The sequence below is a fragment of the Cnephaeus nilssonii genome (assembly GCF_951640355.1).
Source record: "Cnephaeus nilssonii genome assembly, chromosome: 20".
NCBI classification, from domain to species: Eukaryota; Metazoa; Chordata; class Mammalia; order Chiroptera; family Vespertilionidae; genus Cnephaeus; species Cnephaeus nilssonii.
This window is the reverse complement of record NC_137091.1, coordinates 41,138,802-41,157,137: the sequence shown is the minus strand read 5'-3', so window position 1 is coordinate 41,157,137 and position 18,336 is coordinate 41,138,802. Positions and strand designations below refer to the sequence as shown.

The window sequence follows — 18,336 nt, the reverse complement described above, 5'->3', positions numbered from 1 at the left end:
CACCCCCAAATATCCCAGTGGAGGAGGAGAGGGGGGAGGGGAGGAGCCTGCTTTTCCCAGCTCATGGCTTAGGTCAGGCTGCTGGAAGGACCAGATGATGGGCGGGTGGCACACGCAGAGGGTGAGCGAGAGGGTGGGCCCTGCAGGGTCTCCTGTCCCCGCTGGGCGCCGGCCTGGGGTCTTGCTGTGTCTTCAGCGAGTCCACCCATCAGCCCCATAGCCCTGCCGGCCTGGTCCTGCTGGGACCCTGGGGAGGCCTGAGGCCCTCCCCTTCCACCGGCCTGGCTGGGATCCTTCAGGGGGTTGGCACCAGCTGGCAGTAAGGGGCAGGGTCGGGGTTCAGCAGGTCCTGGGGAAAGAGAGAGAGAGGGATTGTTGTTGGGGTGCGAGTCGGGGGAAGACGGAAGAATCAGCTAGAGACTGGGAGACACAGCGGAAGACACACCCATACAGAGAATGGCAGGCCGAGATGGAAAGAGACTTAGAGACACGGAGGGACCGGGAGAGCCAGAAAAAGGGGCAGACGGGGCGACAGAGATGAAGGAACGGGAGAGGCAGACACAGAGAAGGATGAGAGGACACAGAGAAACAAGAGGTGTGAGGAGATAGTTAGGGAGAGAAAGATAAAGGAAGGATGGGGAGAGAGAGAGGGAGAGAGAGAGAGAGAGAGAGAGAGAGAGAGAGAGAGAGAGAGAGAGAGAGAAAAGCGGGTAGGGAGACATACACAGGGATCTGCAGACAGACTCAGAGGGACAGAGACCCAGGGGCAGACAGGGGTGGGGGGTGGGGGGTGGGGTCTGAAGGGGTTGAGGCCCAGGCGGAGGGATGGCCTTGACCTGCTGTGTGCCCTGGGCGAGGCCCTTCCCTCTCTGGGCCTGGTTTCCTCCTGTGGAACTCACAGCCTTGGACCCTGTGACGAAGGAGGAAACTGCAGCCTCAGGAGGCTGTGACGGGCTTCCCCGGGCTACAGGCCCCCGGGGGTGGGGTGGGGGGGACTGGTGGTGAGGGCAGCCCCGCCCAGCGGTCCCCGCCACCCGCCTGCCCCAGCCTCGCACCTGGTAGTGGTGGTCCTCCGGCACCTGCTGCAGGGGCGGGGGCTGCAGGGGCGGGGGCTGCAGGGGAAGAACACAGGTGAGCCAGGCCCCGGCCCCTCCCCCCTCCTCCCTCCCCTCTCCCACCCTCTGCCCGGTGGTGTCATTCCCCTCCCTGCGCCTCAGTGTTCCCCTTTGAGAAATGGGAGTGAGGGCACCGCCTCGGCCCAGCCTCCCCGCCAGCACGTGGCTCCACGTTTTCAGCCTTAGCTTCTCAGGTTTCTCCTCTTATTTAATGCCATTCTTATTTTCTCAGCCGCCCCCTGAGGGGAAAGGGAATCGATGCTCCGTGCAGGAAGCAGAGACCAGAGGGAAACGGAGCCCTCCGCCTCGGGGCCCGGACACAGTGGCCTTGGCGCTGCTTCCTTCCAGCCGCCTTTCCTCTGGCCTTTATTCTTTTTTAAAAATGTTTCTTTATTGATTTCAGAGCGGAAGGGAGCGGGAGAGATAGAGGCATCAATGATGAGGGAGAATCATTGATCGGCTGCTTCCTGCACGCCCCCTACTGGGGATCAAGCCCAGAATCCTGGTATGTGCCCTTGGCCGGAATCGAACCCGGGACCCTTCAGTCCGCAGGCCGACGCTCTACCCACTGAGCCACACCGGCCAGGGCTCCTCTGGCCTTTAAACAAGGAGGATGCTGGGGGGCAGCACAGCGGGCGCCACAGCCACCGGAGGGGAGGCGCCCGGGCGAGCGGGCTGGGCGGAGAGGGGGGGCTCACCGAGGCGGCGCTCGTGGACCCCGGGCCACGGAGCGGGGACGCCGGGAGGACCGGAGACCGAATCGCCTCATAGATGTTGTCGTCACCTGAAGCAGAGGGCAAGGGGAGGAACAGCTGACAGATGGCCCACCGGCCCACTCCGCTGCTGTCGGCATCCACTCATTCATTCAACGAACAGTTGTGCAAACCCCTCTTCTTGCCCCGCCCTGTGCCAGGGACACAGCAGAGAGGAGGCAGCCCGGGCCACAGTCCAGTGGGGGGACAGACCTGCCCGCAGACAGGGGACAACCCTGAGTGGGCAGGGCTGGAGTGGGGGAGCCCAGATGGCTCCTGGAGGGGTATCGGGAGGGCTTCCTGGAAGAGGGGACATCTGAGATTGTCAGGGAAGTGAGAGCTATGCACAGGCCAGAGAAGTGCATGCAGAGGCCCAGCAGTGAGAGACCTGCCATGTTTTTGTTTTTTGTTTTTTTTTTAAATATATTTTATTGATTTTTACAGAGAGGAAGGGAGAGGGATAGAGAGCCAGAAACATCGATGAGAGAGAAACATCGACCAGCTGCCTCCTGCACACCCCTCACCAGGGATGTGCCTGCAACCAAGGTACATGCCCTTGACCGGAATCGAACCTGGGACCCTCCAGTCCACAGGCTGATGCTCTACCCACTGAGCCAAACCGGTTTCGGCTGCCATGTTGTTTTTTTTTAATCCCCCTCCCTCTCCAGGATATGTTACATTGATTTTATTTTTATTTTGTTTTTAATTTTTAAAATTGATTTCAGAGAGGAAGAGAAACATCAATGATGAGAGAGAATCATTGATTGGCTGCCTCCTGCGTGCCCCACATTGGGGATTGAGCCCACAACCGGGCACGTTACATCGATTTTAAAGAGAGGAAGGGAGGAAGAGAGAAACATCCATTGATTGCCTCCCGTACACATCCCGACCAGGAATCGAACCCAAAACCTAGGTATGTGTCCTGACCGGGAATCGAACCTGCAGCCTTTTGGTGTATAGGACAACGCTCCAACCAACTGAGCCACTGGGTCAGGGCAAGCCTGCCATGTTTGAGGAACTGTAATATGTTTGCTCAGTCTGGATGTATATATATATATTTGTTTTGTTTTGCTTGTTTGTTTGAGGATGGGAATGTAACATGTGAGAGATGAAGCCAGGAAAGTCAGTGGGGGCTGGTTTATGGGAGTCCTTGAGAGACATGTTGGGGAGCCCGGACTTCATCCTCCGGCACTGGGGAGCCATGGGAGGTCTTTGAGTAGAGTGACATGGTCAGAGAAGGACGCTGCCAGGAGTGAGGGCTGGCGGGAGGCGAGGAGCTGGGTGTGGGGGTGTGGGAGGTGGAGCCGGAGGTGGGTTGTGGCTGTTGGTGGCTGGGTGAGTGTGGTGCCTGGGGACAGGGAGTGGCAGACACTGAGCAGAGGAGAAAAACAGGTTTGGGGTGAGTGCTGATGCCCTCAGCATCTGTGGGCTGAGTCTGGGGACCCCAGAGAGGGCTGGTGGGTAAATGTTTGGGAGGCCCCAAGTAGGGGAAGGCAAGGGGGGTTGTTGCTGGGGAGAAGAGGAAGGAGGCACGAATGCCGGGTAGCAAGACGGGCCCTGGCTTACCAGTGTTGTGGCTGGGGCCCAGCTCCGCTTTCCCTGTGGTCGCCATCCTGGGGGCGTGGGGAGGGAACCAACGTTAGTACAGCGACGTCAGGGGGGAGGAGAGAGGCCCAGGGGAGCCGGAAAGCCCACCAGGCCCCAGAGAGCCATGGTCCCTGCTTCCGAGTGAGCCAGGACGAGGCCTGTCCCTGCCCACGTCTCTTCCCCCATAATCCCCTGCCACACAGCCCTTCCTCAGTTCCCCCAGTCTCCACCTTATGCCAACGAGCAATGTTCCTCCAAAGTCACCATTTATGCAGACTATCTGAGCAATTCTGCTCCATCTACCTGCTCATGATTTCCTTAATATTTCTCTTTAGGCGTTCTCTCTCTCTCTCTCTCTCTCTCTCTCTCTATATATATATATATATATTATATATATATATCCCCACAAGCTCCAAGAGCCCTTCTTTGGCCTCTGTAATTGTTTCCTGAGCCCATGCAGCCCGGCTGGCTCACTCTTTCTACCCCTGTGACTTTCTAAATAAACTTTCCCTTGTATTTGAAAAAAAAAATTCTTTTTAAATTGGCTCATTTGAATACTCTTATTTAAAAAGTACCCTTGGCCTCACTACCACAAATTCGTAAATCCACTGAATAAATATTTATGGGACACCACCCATGAGCCGGGTACTGTTGAAGGCACTGGGGATACAGACCAACAAAGACCCCTGGAGTGGACACACTAGTGGGGAGAGAGAGAGAGAGAGAGAGAGAGAGAGAGAGAGAGAGAGAGCATTGATCAGATGATAGATAGATAGATGATAGAGAATTCAAATAAACCATCAGCAGTAGAGAGAAAAGTATTATGAAGACATCATTAATCAATCCCAGCATCCTTCCCCACTAAACTTAGATGCGCCTCCAACCCCTTTGCGCGGAGCTCTCTAGTACCTGGAACGTGCCTGGCACAGAGTAGGCCCTCAACAAATACGTGATGACTGATTTACTGATCAGAATTGAAAAGTAAGACAGGCTAGTAAGCCAGGACAAGCGGAATCGGGAAACTGAGACAGATAGTTAGACAGCAGTTTGCAGCCATCCAGTAAATCCTGTCTTCCCTAACCCAGGCACACTCAACACATTGCAGACGGATCATGAGAATTCTCGCTTCATATTACACAGTGTTTTACAAAGTATCATACTTTAAAAAGATATTAGCTTATAAGAACATGTAATAAATAACCTCAAAATGCAATGGGTATTTAATTTTAAAGCGTGCCTTTTAACATTTATGTAAAACTAGTAGCCCTGCGCATGAATCCGTGTGCCAGTAGCTCGCCAATAGCTCACTGCAGCCCTCCAGTAGCTCTCCGCCCCCTGCCCCTCCCTCTTGTAGCTCCTCCCACCCCCCTCATAGCTTGCTGCCCTGCTCCCTCCTGTAGCTCTCCACCGCCCACTTGTAGCTCACTGCCCCACCCACCTGCTGATCCATGATCTGGTTGTTACGAGGTCATATTACATCTTTATTATATAGAATATTTTTTGTACTCATTCAATGGAAACTTATCTGGCCACTGGGTAAAGCGAGCAATAAAACTACTGGTCCGCAATTAAGAGGAGTAAATGGCTTGCACTCCTCTCCCCAACCAGAGGGTAGCTTAAATCACCTGCTCAGGGAGACAGATGGCTGAGCAAACTGACAGCAATTTACAGCAGATCCAGTAGGTCACCTCCCTACAGATAACATCTAGGCCTCAGTTGTATTTCAGCTCCAGACCCAGAAAAGCAGCAGAACCAGGTGGGCCACACCAGGACCAGCTGCCATGACTGACGGCCCCGCCCTGACACTGACCCGTCAGTGGAGACCACGCCCCTGGAGGAGCCCACCTAGAAAACTGATGAATAGTCTGCTGAAACCCTCCCCGAGACCTCCCCGGAAATTCCTGCCTGCCAGAGAGAAATAAAAGCCTCAAGACAAAGGACCCAGCACAGTCTCCTTCCCAGGAGCATGCCGGTGCCTCCTCCTTCTTCCCCCACAGGCCTGCATCCCCTAAACCCTAAGGGACCCCATGAGGCTTGCAACCAGGGCAGCAATGGGCAGCAGCAGCAGCGCATCCCAGACAACGCCCTGAACCTGCCCCCAAGGCCCCCAAGCAGCCCAGCCTAGTCTCATTCCCCAGCCCTTTCTCGTGCCACTGTCCCCCGCTTTGATAAACGTCCTCTAAATTCCCCTGACAGGTCGTTTCAAAGAGAGCTCACGGGACCAAAAGCCGGAGCTCTCAGCTGGGACCTAAGATGGAAGTTCTCCCCAGGATGAAACACACTCCACAGTGCCTTGTTTTCCTGAGGAGATGAAGGTTTAGCTACTCATTTCAATGATTAGTGATGTGGGAACGTAAATAAATGTTTTTCAAGTTTAAAAAATAAAATGAAATAAAATAAAATTCACCCGGACTCGCGCTGTTAAACTTCTGCAGAAAGTCAAGCTCCCACACCCCTGGCCCCTCTCCGCCCCCCCACCAACACCCCCACACACACCCCCGCTGGCCCTAGGCAGACCCGCTCAGGGCCAGGTCCCCTGCCCAGGGACTAAAGCTGTGTTCACCTCAAAATCAAAGGCCAAACGGAGAGGCAACCAGCTTTTATCTGAGGCCAAACTGAGAGGCAATGAGCTCTTCTCTGAGATAAAAAAAGAAGAGCGATTCAGCAAACAACTGGCTCAGGCAGAAATCCAAATACTGTTCCGATTCGGAGGCGAATCTTGAGAAAGGGGCGGGATACAGTGATATCAAGAGAAGGAGGCATTTCCTCAGTGCAGATAAGGGGACACAGTGATATTAATTCTAAAAAATGCTTGAGGTGGTCAGCCTGGTAGTCACCATCAGCCCGTAGCCATGGTTATAATGCTGCCTCCTTGTTACTTTGCAAACAGTACTTTGGCCACAACGCGGCTTTAATCCCAGCCCAGAGGTTGCCTTGCCCCGTTCAACATCCAAAGCTTTGAGGGATGAAATGTTCAAGGCACCTTTCTCCCCCAGCCCCCTCCCCGCTGTCCTCTGACGGCTGCCAGTCTGTCCTCTGTATCTATGAATCTGTTTCTTTTTTTTTTTAACATATATTTTATTGATTTTTTACAGAGAGGAAGAGAGAGGGATAGAGAGCCAGAAACATCGATGAGAGAGAAACATCGATCAGCTGCCTCCTGCACACCTCCCACTGGGGACGTGCCTGCAATCAAGGTACATGCCCTTGACCGGAATCGAACCCGGGACCCTTGAGTCCGCAGGCTGACGCTCCATCCACTGAACCAAACCGGTTAGGGCTCTGTTTCTATTTTGTTTGTTGCTCTGGCTACATTTTAAGGTGGTTCTGATTATATTATTATTATTATTTATTTTATTATTTTAAAAAATATATATTTTTATTGATTTCAGAGAGGAAGGGAGAGAGATAGAAACATCAGTGATGAGAGAGAATCACTGATTTGCTGCCTCCTGCATGCCCTCTACTGGGGGGGGGCGGGGATTGAGCCCGCAACCTGGGCATGTGCCCTTGGCAGGAATCGAACCCAGTCGCAGACCGACGCTCTATCCACTGAGCCAAACCGGCGAGGGCAGCTTATATTATTTTTTACAGCTCTTTCCCACCCCCGCATAGAACGTATCAGGAGACAGACAAGTAAAACGATGAAGGTCAAAGCACACTCATGAGGAGGAGCTGCGGGAGAGAGAAGACTGCTACCTTCACTTCCCAGGGGTCCCGGAGCGGCCGGACACTGGGCATCTATCAGCAGCCAGCTCAGAACCAGCTCTGAGGAGACTGCTCTTACGAGAAAGGAATTTTTCATGAACAGACTGTCTCCTGGGGAAACAGGCCCCGCCCCCTCCCTCCCTCTCCCCCGGCCCCATGCAGAGGTAGGCAACATCTGGTGGCTTTGCCTGCCCACCACCCACTCCACTTCTTCGGCAATAGCTTCTGGTTTTCCTTTGGGGAGCCCCTCCCCACGCTCAGTCCGTCTGATCATGTGAAGCTGGGTCTATTCCCCACTCCAGGGCTGCACGAATAGCCCAGGTTCGGCCAATTGGAGCATCGCAGCAGCCGGCCACAGGGCCTGGTCCACGCAAGGACCTGAGATTGAAGGCCGCCGCCCTCTGGCTTTTTTTTTTTTTAATATTTTTATTGATTTCAGAGAGGAAGAGAGAGGGAGAGAGAGACAGAAACATCAATGATGAGAGAGAATCATCGATTGGTTGCCTCCTGCATGCCCCCCACTGGGGATCAAGCCCGCAACCCAGGCATGTGCCCTTGACCGGAATCAAACCTGGGACCCCTCAGTCCACAGGCTGACGCTCTATCCACTGAGCCAAACCAGCCAGGGCCGCCCTCTGGCTTTGCTGGGACTATCAGGAGCGAGGTCCCGTCCTTCCTCTGCAGCCGCTGAGCTGGCGGGTATAAACCTGGAGCCACCAGGGCCTTTCTCGTCACGCTACAAGGTAAGCACCTGCCCGGGAATGAAGCGCCACAGAGGAAAGCAGAGTTGGGAGATGTATGGAGGAGTTTCCTGACAAAATTGAGTCCCTGGATCCAGCCATACCTGAAGCTCATGTAGGACCGAAACTCTTTCTCATTCCCCGTAAGCCAGTTGAAGCGTCGGGGTTTAGTCCCCTGCAAAGCAGAATTCTGCCTAATACCGGACAGAAAGGTTCTCTCACCTCAGGAGTTCCAAGCTTTGATGAGATTGTGTATGAGCCAGATGAAGTGACTTGTGGAGGAATCAGTTAATGGGATGGACTGAGACGGGGTTGGGGAGGAGACAGAAGGGACGCAGAGTGGCCCGGGGCCCCTGTACCTGTGCCTCTGGCCCCTCCAGCCTCTTGTCACCAGGAGATAGGCGATGCTGCCGACGAGGAGGGACGCGGCGGCCAGAGATCCGATGAGGATGGCAGCCACAATCCCAGTGCTCACGGGCAGGTGTGTCACGGGCAGCTCCGAGAACTTTCCTGAGGAGGATGAGAGATTATAGAGCACCGATGTGTCACTGCAACTTCCCACCCCAGGGCTCTCTCCCGCTTTTCAGACCTGAGCTGATTCCACTGCACAGAAAACCCAGCGCATCACCCGGCTGGAGCGGCTCAGAAAGGTTGTGGGTTCGATTCCCCGTCAGGGCACGTATGGAAGGCAACCGATTGATGTTTCTCACATCGATGTTTCTCTCTTTGGCGGGGACTACAGGGGACCCAACTTGAAGGGTTCTCACACTCAGCATGCCAGATTTGGGACAAAGCCTACCTGACTTCTAACACCCACCATGAGGGCCCCCAGCCTTTAATCTCAAGTTGGACACTTAGGTCCCAACCCTTCTGGGCAGCTGAGTTCATAGACTACGAGGTCAGAATCCTGGGGTTCTAGTCCCTGCTTCCTACTTGTTATGTTGAACGGGGGCAGATTGCTCAACCTTTCTGTGCCTCAGTTTTCCCACCTGAGAAATGGGGATAATACGAATACCTCCCTTATAGGTTTGTTGTGAAGACTGAATGAGTTTACACACACACACACACACACACACACACACACACACACACACACACACACCTCAATTCTCCAACAAAGCAGATTCTATGCCATTGACAGTTGAGGCCCAGAGAGGTGAATTGGCCTTCCTGAGGGCTCACGGTACGTGATCACACCGGGGCCGCCTGAGCTAACAGCCGCTCTGTGTGGCTTCTAAAAGATGACTGAGTCCTCAGAGCCCTTGAATGGTGGGAACGAGCTATGTCAGGCTCTGAGCAGGTAGACTGTTATTTCCAAATGAACTAGAGCCTCTCTCTCTCTCTCTCTCTCTCTCTCTCTCTCTCTCTATATATATATATATATATATATATTCAAATTAATAAATGTTTGCCTATTTCATCCATCTCCCTAAAAGTTTATCTGTTCAAAGTGCTCAAAACCCATTTTTTAAAATATATTTTATTGATTTTTTACAGAGAGGAAGGGAGAGGGATAGAGAGTTAGAAACATCGATGAGAGAGAAACATTGATCAGCTGCCTCCTGCACACCCCCTACTGGGGATGTGCCCGAAACCAAGGTACATGCCCTTGACCGGAACTGAACCTGGGACCTTTCAGTCCACAGGACGACGCTCCATCCACTGAGCCAAAACAGTCAGGGCTCAAAACCCATTTTAAACGTTATTCTTGTCACCGGGGGAAGGGGATAGCCCGTGTCCAGACTTGCCTGCTATTTGGGCATACTCAGTAGTAGTCTCCATCCCCAGGGAACTGGCTAAGTTAGACCCATTTTGCAGACGTACAATCCAAGGCCCAGGGGGTCACTTTGGGCAGAGGACCGAAAGCTGTCCCTTTTCCAGAAACTGTATCATCAACTTTTGCACCTTCTAGCTTATCCAATCCCCACAACAGCCGGTAAAACTCAGTGGCTTCCCTGAGTCACTCAGGAGGTGGGGCAAGACAGGCCGTGTTCTGGCTCAGGGAACCCTCCTGGCGCCTGCCCTTCCCCCTCCTCTCACTAATTGCCCCATCTTCCCACAATATCCAGAGCCCCCTCGGCCAGGACCTGCTTGCTCTCCCACCTGCTGCCCAGCCCACCCACCCACTCTCATCACCCCCGACTCCCTTCCTCACTCTCTTGGTTGTCCAGCCTTTGCCCATGCTGTTCCCTCTGCCTGGCATGCTCTTCCCAACTTGCCGTAACTCCTCATTTCCCCATTCCCAGCTCTTCTGGAAGCTGTCTCTGATAACCCAGGCCGAGGAGACTCCTGACACACCTTTCCTTCATGGCTTGCTTACTTAGCTATGCAATGAGTGCCTTCATGCTGGTAGAATGGGCATGTGGGTGTCTCCCAGCACCTCTACCACACCACCATTGTGGACAGGAGAATAACAAGGTCATATCACAGAAGAGCATACGGTGCAATCAACTTTGGGAAAAATAGTACTTCACAGGCTTTTCGGAGGGATTGACCCCAATCCCAGTTCTGCCTTGGGCCTCATTAACAGATTCCAATCAGTAGAGACCCAGCCCTTGTCACAGTTGATTGGATCAGGGTGGGCAGCAATCCAGATGTAAGCCAATCAGAACGCTTCCTTCACTTGGCCTAAGCGATTGGTTCAGGCTGATCCCATCAGAGTGAGGCGAAGGGCTGTCGTGAGAGTCTGGGAAAAGGACTTCCCTTGTTCCGGAAGTCCTGGAGGTGTGAGGCCCGTGAGCGCGAGTCCTTTTGCTCCCAGGAAGGCATTCTCCAGGCCTCCTTCTTCCCCGGAAAGAGAACCTTGAGTTTTCGCTGGGCAGAAGCCTGCCCCCAATAAAGGCATTTTTCCAGCCTCCTGCGTGAACAGCGTATGCCTTAAAGCACCGTGTGGAGCAAACAACACGCCACATTGCTTCTGACATAGAAACCCCGGGCAATTGCACATACAGATGTCTGTGTCCACAATTCCCCGCTTCATAAGGACACCCGTCATGTTGGATCAGAGCCCACCCTACTGGCCTCAGGATAACTTGATCACCTCTGTGAAGACCCTGTTTCCAAAGAAGGCCCCATTCTGAGGGCTGCGGGTTAGGACAACATATCTTTTTTTTTTTAATATGCATTTAATTGATTTTTTTTAGAGAGGAAGGGAGAGGGATAGAGTTAGAAACATCGATGAGAGAGAAACATCAATCAGCTGCCTCCTGCACACCCCCTACTGAGGATGTGCCCGCAACCAAGGTACATGCCCCTGACCGGAATCGAACCTGGGACCTTTCAGTCCGCAGGCCACCGCTCTATCCACTGGGCCAAACCCGTTAGGGCTGGACAGCATATCTTTCTGAGGGGACCTAATTCCACACACAACACCGCCCCAGCCTGGCTGCCTGTCACCCTGCAGAGTCCTTGAGCTGCTCTGGATTCTCCATCTGCTCCTTTGCTGCTTAAATCAGCCGGAAGCAGTTTCCGCTGCTGCAGCAAAAACCCTGCCCGGTTCGCATGATTAGGCGTCCTCTTTTTAGAACGCGCTGTTATTTGCTGCCTTTTATTATAGACAGCGAGCATGTAAACAGGGAGCCTGCTGATAGATCCTCCCTTTCCCCAACTGATGGGCGCAGTATGACGTAAACTCCACCTGCGGCCTGGACATTCCTGAACATCTAACCAGGCACCTTATATGGACTGCACATTGAACCACCAATCAGCACCTGCCAAATACCCTAAGCCCCCCGATTCCTAAGTCCCTAATTATGTGCCTTATATGAAGCCACCAATCAGCGTGTGCTGAGTACCCTAAGCCCCATCCCTTCCCTTTCCTCCCCTCAAAAGGCGTCTCCACCCCTGCACCTGTGCTCTTTCTCCTTGGAAGGTAGCCCGTCAGGGGTCTTCTCCTCAATAAAGCCTGTGTCCTGGTATCCTGGTCTCCCGCCCTCTGTCTCATCTTTCACCTTCGAGTCGCTGTATTTTCCAAAGTTGATTGCGACGGGACGCGCTTCTGCGACCCGGCCTTGCTCTCCTCTCCAGCGGGAGGCGCTGACACCCCGGCCTGAATCCCGGCCGACCTTGGTGACTCCCTTGCAATCAAAAGGATGAATGCAGCGAAGCCCTGGCCGGCTGGCTCGCTTGGTTGGAGCGTCGTCCTGTACCCCCAAAAGGTTGCGGCTTCAATTCCTGGTCAGGGCACATCCTAGGTTGTGGGTTCCGTCCCCAGTTGGGGTGTGTATAGGAGGCAGCCCGTTGATGTTTCTCTCTCAGATCGATGTTTCTCTCTCCCCCCACCTCTTTCTCTAAAATCAGTAAACATATCCTCAAGTGAGGATAAAAAAAAGAAAAGGAAAAAAAAAATGCCGTGCAGGTGGCACTGTGTGACTTCCAAGGCCAGGTCAGAGCCCTCCGTTTCGGCCTCGTGTTTTGGAATACTCACTCTCCACGTGCTCTCTCTCCCTCAGGACCCGCTGCCATGTTGTTTTCTGGCCGCCCTGGGCCTGCGAATCCTTCGCCTCGGACTCCTTCCAGAGACTCCCTTTCTCAGCTTCCTGTTCAACCTTGCACGGTCATGTGACCCAGACTGAAAGGTCCCGGGTTCGATTCCGGTCAAGGGCACATGCCTGGGTTGCAGGCTCGATCCCCAGTGTGGGGTGTGCAGGAGGCAGCCGATCCAGGCTTAGCTGTACCCACGTGAGACTCGGCTTTAGAAGCTAGAGGCGCAGGCAGGGACCCCAGGCCAGGCCTTTGATGGTGAGGACGAGGTCGACATGCCCACTGACGTAGAAACGCCACAGGGGCAGAGATCTCCGTCCTGTTTCTTCCGTGAACTCAGTGCCTCTCACACAGCAGGTGGGCAATGGATGTTTGTTGAATGAATGAATGAATGAATGATCGAATGCAGCTTTCCAGTGCCCCGCACGCAGGCAGGCAGGCGCAGTTTTGCTGAGGAATTGCTGGTTCCTGGTTCCCAGCCTGGAGGCCCCATGAGCACCCAGGACTCTATTAAGCCCCTTTCTGCACAGGCCCGCTGGGGGGGCTTCCCTTACAGCCAGATCCCCTCATGATTAGGAGAGATAAAGCCTGGGCTCACACACTATTTAGTGTCCTGATGGGAATCCCAGTTCACGGAGAGGAGCATGGAGCCCCTGAGCAGAGATGAGACCAGCGATGGCGCCCTCTGGAGGACGAGGGAGCACTTGCCTTCCTGACAACTCACTTCCCACCAAGCCCTGTGGGCCCCACCCATTCATTCAACAGGGTGTCCTGCCTGCTCTAGGCTCCAGGGAGACAGCTGTGAACCCAGACCTCCTGGCACTCACATCCCAGGGGCTACCCCTGGGGCTTTACAAGATCGCCCCCCTTGGCGCTGGCTGGAGGAGCGTCTGTCCTTACAGTCTCAGCCTGGATGCAAATACATCCTCAGGAGACTCTCCTTCCTCCTGCCTCAGCCATGCTGGTCTCCCGTCAGCTCAGGTTCCTCCAGGATAAAACAGAAATCCAGCCCGCACTGGTCCCACGGATGGGCTACACTGTGACTCCGATCACCCCCTTTTTAAAACCTGGTATGGTTTCTTGTCAAGCTCCCCATGGCCGACAAGCCTGTTCCCTGTGCGCCTCTCAGGCCTCGCCTAGAACACCCCACCTGCTCACCACCGTGTAGCCATGGCGTCGTGCGGTCTATGCGCCGAACACACCAAACTAGTCTCGCCTCAGGGCCCTCGCACTTGCTGTTCCCTCTAACAGGAACTCTGTCCCCAGAAATCTGCCAGGCTTCCCGCCTCCCTGGCCTTCTTGTCATCTCTGCTCCAGGTCCCGTCTCCAGGGAGGCCTCCCTGATGACCTCCCATCCCAGATCACATCATTCTGTTTAACTTTTTTACTGAGCAAGTGGTAACCTCTCTGTACCTCAGTTCCCCATCCGTAAAATGGAGACCATGATGGCACCTGCCTCGTGGGAGTTTGTTTTTATTTTAATTAAAGTTTTCATTCATTTATTTATTTAGACAGCAAACATTAACTGAGAACCTATTATGTTCCACACACGGTGGTAGATGTTGGGTGATAAAAGGATGAGTACCTTCTATTTCTGTCATTTTGAAGGCTTACTCTCCTAGGGAGACCAATATGTGAACTGATAAATTAGAATTCATTATGAAATTCGCAAAGGTAACTTTGGGGACATAGATGATGAGTAATTGAGTCTGCTTATTATTGGCCACCCCCCACCGGCTTCTTTGAAATATAATTGACATATAACATTTTTAAAATATATATTTTTATTGATTTCAGAGAGGAAGAGAGAGAGATAGAAACATCAATGATGAGAGAGAATCATTAATCGGCTGCCTCCAGCACACCGCCTACTGGGGATGGAGCCCGCAACCCGAAATCGACCCAGGACCCTTCAGTCTGCAGGCTGATGCTCCATCCACTGAGCCAAACAGGCTAGGGCGACTATAACATATCATGGAGTTTTTTACAGGTAAAAATGAGTTCCTCTAGGGCAGTGGTTCTCAACTGGGGTGACTTTGCCCCTGGGGGACATCTGGCAACGTCTGGAGACATTTTTGGTTGTCAGGACTGGAAGGGGGCTCCTGGCATCTGGTGGGGAGAGGCAGCGGTGGTGCTCAGTGGCCCACAGGGCACAGGAGAGCCCCTGCGGTAGAGAACTAACCGGTTCAAAATGCCAACAGTGCCCTGGTTGAGAAGCTCTGCTCTAGGCTAGGGTGGGGGGCCTTTTTTCTTCCAAGGGCCATTTGGATATTTATAACATCATTTGTGGCCATACGAAATCATCAACTGAAAAATTAGCACCCAGCCGGCATGGCTCAGTGGTTGAGCATCGACCTATGAACCAGGTGGTCACAGTTGAATTCCCAGTCAGGGCCCATGCCTGGGTTTTGGGTTTGACTCCCAGTAGGGGGCGTGTAGGAGGCAGCCGATCAATGATTCTCTCTCATCATTGATGCTTTTCTCTCTCTCTCTCTCTCTCTCTCTCTCTCTCTATCTCTATCTCTATCTCTATCTCTCTATCTCTCTCTCATCTCCTCTCTGAAATCAATAAAAATATATTGAATAAAAAGATCCACCCATTAAAAAAATAGCCTGCTGTATTTTGTCAAACATTTAATTAACTCATCCCTAGTGCCTTGGCAGGGCCAGACCACATGATTTCACAGGTCTTATACAGCCCTCGGGCCATACATGCTCCACCCCTGCCCTAGGGCATGTTTACGACAGTACCTGGCCCGTAACAAGTGCCCAAGAAATGGTAGCCATTGCTGCTGTCCATTACCCTGTCTCTTGTGTTTTGTCCAGAGTGGATTAATCAAAAACACTTGATATATGAACATGAAGACTGATATAGTGTATCCCTCTGGATCAGGCATACACTAGGTGCTCAATAAGTGTTACGTTAATGAGTGCATGTGAGGAGTAAGTGAGATGGTCCCCTCGCCAGGTCTGTCTCTGTGTTTGTCATTCAGTAGATATTTTATCAGCTGATGCATGTGGGAAGTAAATACCTTCAGAGCCTGCCACACAGGAAGTGCTCAATCCATGTGTGTTAAATAGAGGAAGTGTTTGCACCGGGCTCAGCACGTGGTAGCTGTGCATGAGCCTTCCCACTTCCTCCCCCGGCCCCCAACACTCACCGGGCACCTGGACCTCAGTCTTGGCCCGCATGGTCCACGAAGGGTTGATGTGGACCTCCACGTGGTAGGTGCCGCTGTCTTTGGGCTGGGCGTCACGCAGCAGCATGGAGCCATTGGGGAAGCCCACGATGTCACGTTGCTCCATGGCGCTGCCGTCTCTCTGGGGCCGAGGTAGATCCGGGATGTAGGTGAACAGCCTTGTGCCTCCGTCTGTCTCCTCCCCCCGGTACCAGATGAAGTCTTGGAAGGTGTCTGGGATGCCCTGGACAGACAGCAGGACGTCCTGGTTCTCTTGAGGTCGCTCTGGAATCTTCTGGATGCGGAGGGCCGCCCAGGAGCCTTGGGGGACCCAGAGGGCCAGGACTGAGGCTGTGGGGAGTTACAGGGAGGCCTGAGATCAGAGGTGTGTTGGGCAGGAACCATAGCATTCTCTGCCCTGTAAGACCTCATCTGAGGGGAAGCGCTCTCTCTGAGTGTTGTTCTTTGGGAACAGTGCTGGAATTGATTAGTAATGTCTGCCCTGGGTTCAGGAGTGGAGACCTGGGTGTGGATGCCACAGATTTGCCATTCCATTGGTCCAGAAGGTTTTCTGCCCTGAGATGCTGTGTGGCCTGCTTCTAAGCACTGGGAGTCTCTGAATTCATTACTTCATTCATCTAACCCAAGCATGTCAAACTCACGGCCCATGGGCCGCATGCGGCCCACAACGAATATTTTTGCGGCCCAGCCAATATAACAGTATATAAGAAATGTTTTAATAAAAATTTCATAACTTAATTTTTACAATATCCTGTTATACATAATCTATCTATATAAAAGGCTAATATGCTAAGTGTCCTTCCCACCTTCCAACTGGTTGCTATGACGCACACTGGCCACCAGGGGGCAGATGCTCAATGCAGGAGCTGCTGTGATGCGCACAGAGAAATGGCACCGTGGACCTGGCACCCACAAAGCAACACTCGGCTTTCCCCAAGTGGGACACAGGCCCCGCCACCACCCTGGAGCAACAACCCAATCACAGCCAATGCTGCCGAGACCCCATGGCACAAAATGCAGCCCATACATAGCCCAGTCTGGAAACAGTCGCTGTGGGTGCAGGGTAATGACATCACTTAGCAACACCCGGCTTTCTCTCCCTAGCGACTAGCCTCCTTGGAGTTCCAGGAACACAGGAGAAAACATTTTACACTTCAACCAAATGTCTGTGAAGTGTTTTCCTGTGCCTCATCTCATTTGATCCTCACAGAACTCCTGGAGTAGGTAGATATGAGACTCATTGTAATCCTATTTTCTTTTCATTAGCCGAAAAACTGAGATTTAGAAAGCTTAGAAACTTGACCGGACTGAAAAGAAGTAAGAAATGGTGGACCTTGAAAATGACTTCAGGTTTTCTCACTGCACAGAATATAGTCAAAACACTGCTGCAGTTAAATATTTTACCCTTTGTTCTCCCTGCGTGATCTACAATAATAACCTGCTTCGTGTTGATATTTACAGCTGTGTTGCTGACAATCACCTGAAAGAGAAGTTGGGGTGCTTCACTGGACTGGAAAAAGTTTAGCTACATCACAAAGCAGGTCTAATTAAGCAAGTTTGTTCTATACACATAAAAGGCTAAGTTGACTCGCACATTCGCGATACATATAAAGCTCTTGCTGGTGCCAATCCCACGCGTGTGTTTCGATCTGTCATTATCGATCATGAATTTGGTTGACACTTCTATTATAGAGAAAGGGTGAATAGCGATATTAAAATATTTCTTCTAATTAATTTCCTTTCAATGTGCACGAATTCGTGCACCGGGCCACTAGTTATTAATAACGAACTACAAAGTCCGCTAATGACTGATTTCTATAGTCGTGCTGCATTCATTTCTCTTATGCGCCTTACGTGCAGGCGCACCATTTCTCTCCACTAATACTAGCAGCAAATATTTTAGCAGCCGATGGCCACGTCATTAGTCTTGGACTGACTTGTTCGGTGTGCACAACAGGAAATATTTCGCTTTTGGAGAACAAGAAAAATAGGTTTATTTGCGTTACGCTTGTTAATTTGTGCAGTTATTCAGTGTCTGGTAAGTTCATGTTCAAGAAAAAAACATTAATTTTTATTAAAATGTTCTATTATTTTATGTTAATGATGACTCATTTATTTCAGCCCTTTGTATTCAGCATGTCTCTATCGAAATAAACCTATGTTTCTATGAAAATTGAAGCTTTTGTGTGTGTTTTTGCGGCCCACACAAACTTACACCTTGTTTATTTGGCCCGTGTTAGCCTTTGAGTTTGACATGCTTGATCTAACCAATACTTATAAGCACATATTTTATTTATGCTAAAATGCCAATTATACATGGTATGTCTAAAATTCCCTTGATATCTAGGCACTGGGGATGCAGCAGGGAACGGAATACACAGATAAATTCCTGCCCTCCTGGTCCCAATATTCTAGAAAATTCCATAGATAAGATGGTGATGGGGCTGTGGCTCTGCTCCTCCCCCTTTCATCCTTCTCTAAGATGTTCATCCTCCCTGACAAGGGGAAACCCCACCGCCTGGGCTGAGCCTCAGCTGCTCGCCTCGGGGTTGGGGGCGCGTTTCCTCCTTACCTGAGAGCAGGAGGCCCTTGGAGAAGGGGCACGGGGTCCCCGTGGGCATCTCCATCTTGGCATCCTGTGGAGATGCCACCTGCTGGACACCGAGGGGTCCGGAGGGCGGCCCGGGCCGTCTGCAGTGGGCCAGCTCAGGAGGACCCCGGGGGAGCCTCTGAGACACGGTGCGGCCGCCGA

General features: G+C 52.3%; 1 protein-coding gene across 1 annotated transcript; it reads right to left on the bottom strand.

Annotated features, from left to right (window-relative positions):
• Positions 1-246: 246 nt before the first annotated feature.
• On the bottom strand, positions 247-18,265 carry CEACAM19 (CEA cell adhesion molecule 19). Its single transcript, XM_079759799.1, has 7 exons — positions 18,157-18,265; positions 15,546-15,914; positions 8,262-8,412; positions 3,434-3,480; positions 1,814-1,899; positions 1,056-1,112; positions 247-349 (listed from the first exon to the last, which is right to left on the bottom strand). Exons 1-7 carry the CDS (start codon positions 18,209-18,211, stop codon positions 296-298), a joined length of 819 nt encoding a protein of 272 aa, XP_079615925.1. The 5' UTR covers positions 18,212-18,265; the 3' UTR covers positions 247-295.
• Positions 18,266-18,336: the final 71 nt, after the last annotated feature.

Bases quoted from the DNA above. Each gene is read 5' to 3' on its own strand.
- CEACAM19 (XM_079759799.1), bottom strand. From the start codon at position 18,211: ATGGAGATGCCCACGGGGACCCCGTGCCCCTTCTCCAAGGGCCTCCTG. The intron at 15,915-18,156 runs GTAAGGAGGAAA...AACTCCCCACAG, and splicing joins CAAGGGCCTCCTGCTCTCAG to CCTCAGTCCTGGCCCTCTGG. The intron at 350-1,055 runs GTGCGAGGCTGG...CTCTTTCCCCAG, and splicing joins CGGAGGACCACCACTACCAG to GACCTGCTGAACCCCGACCC.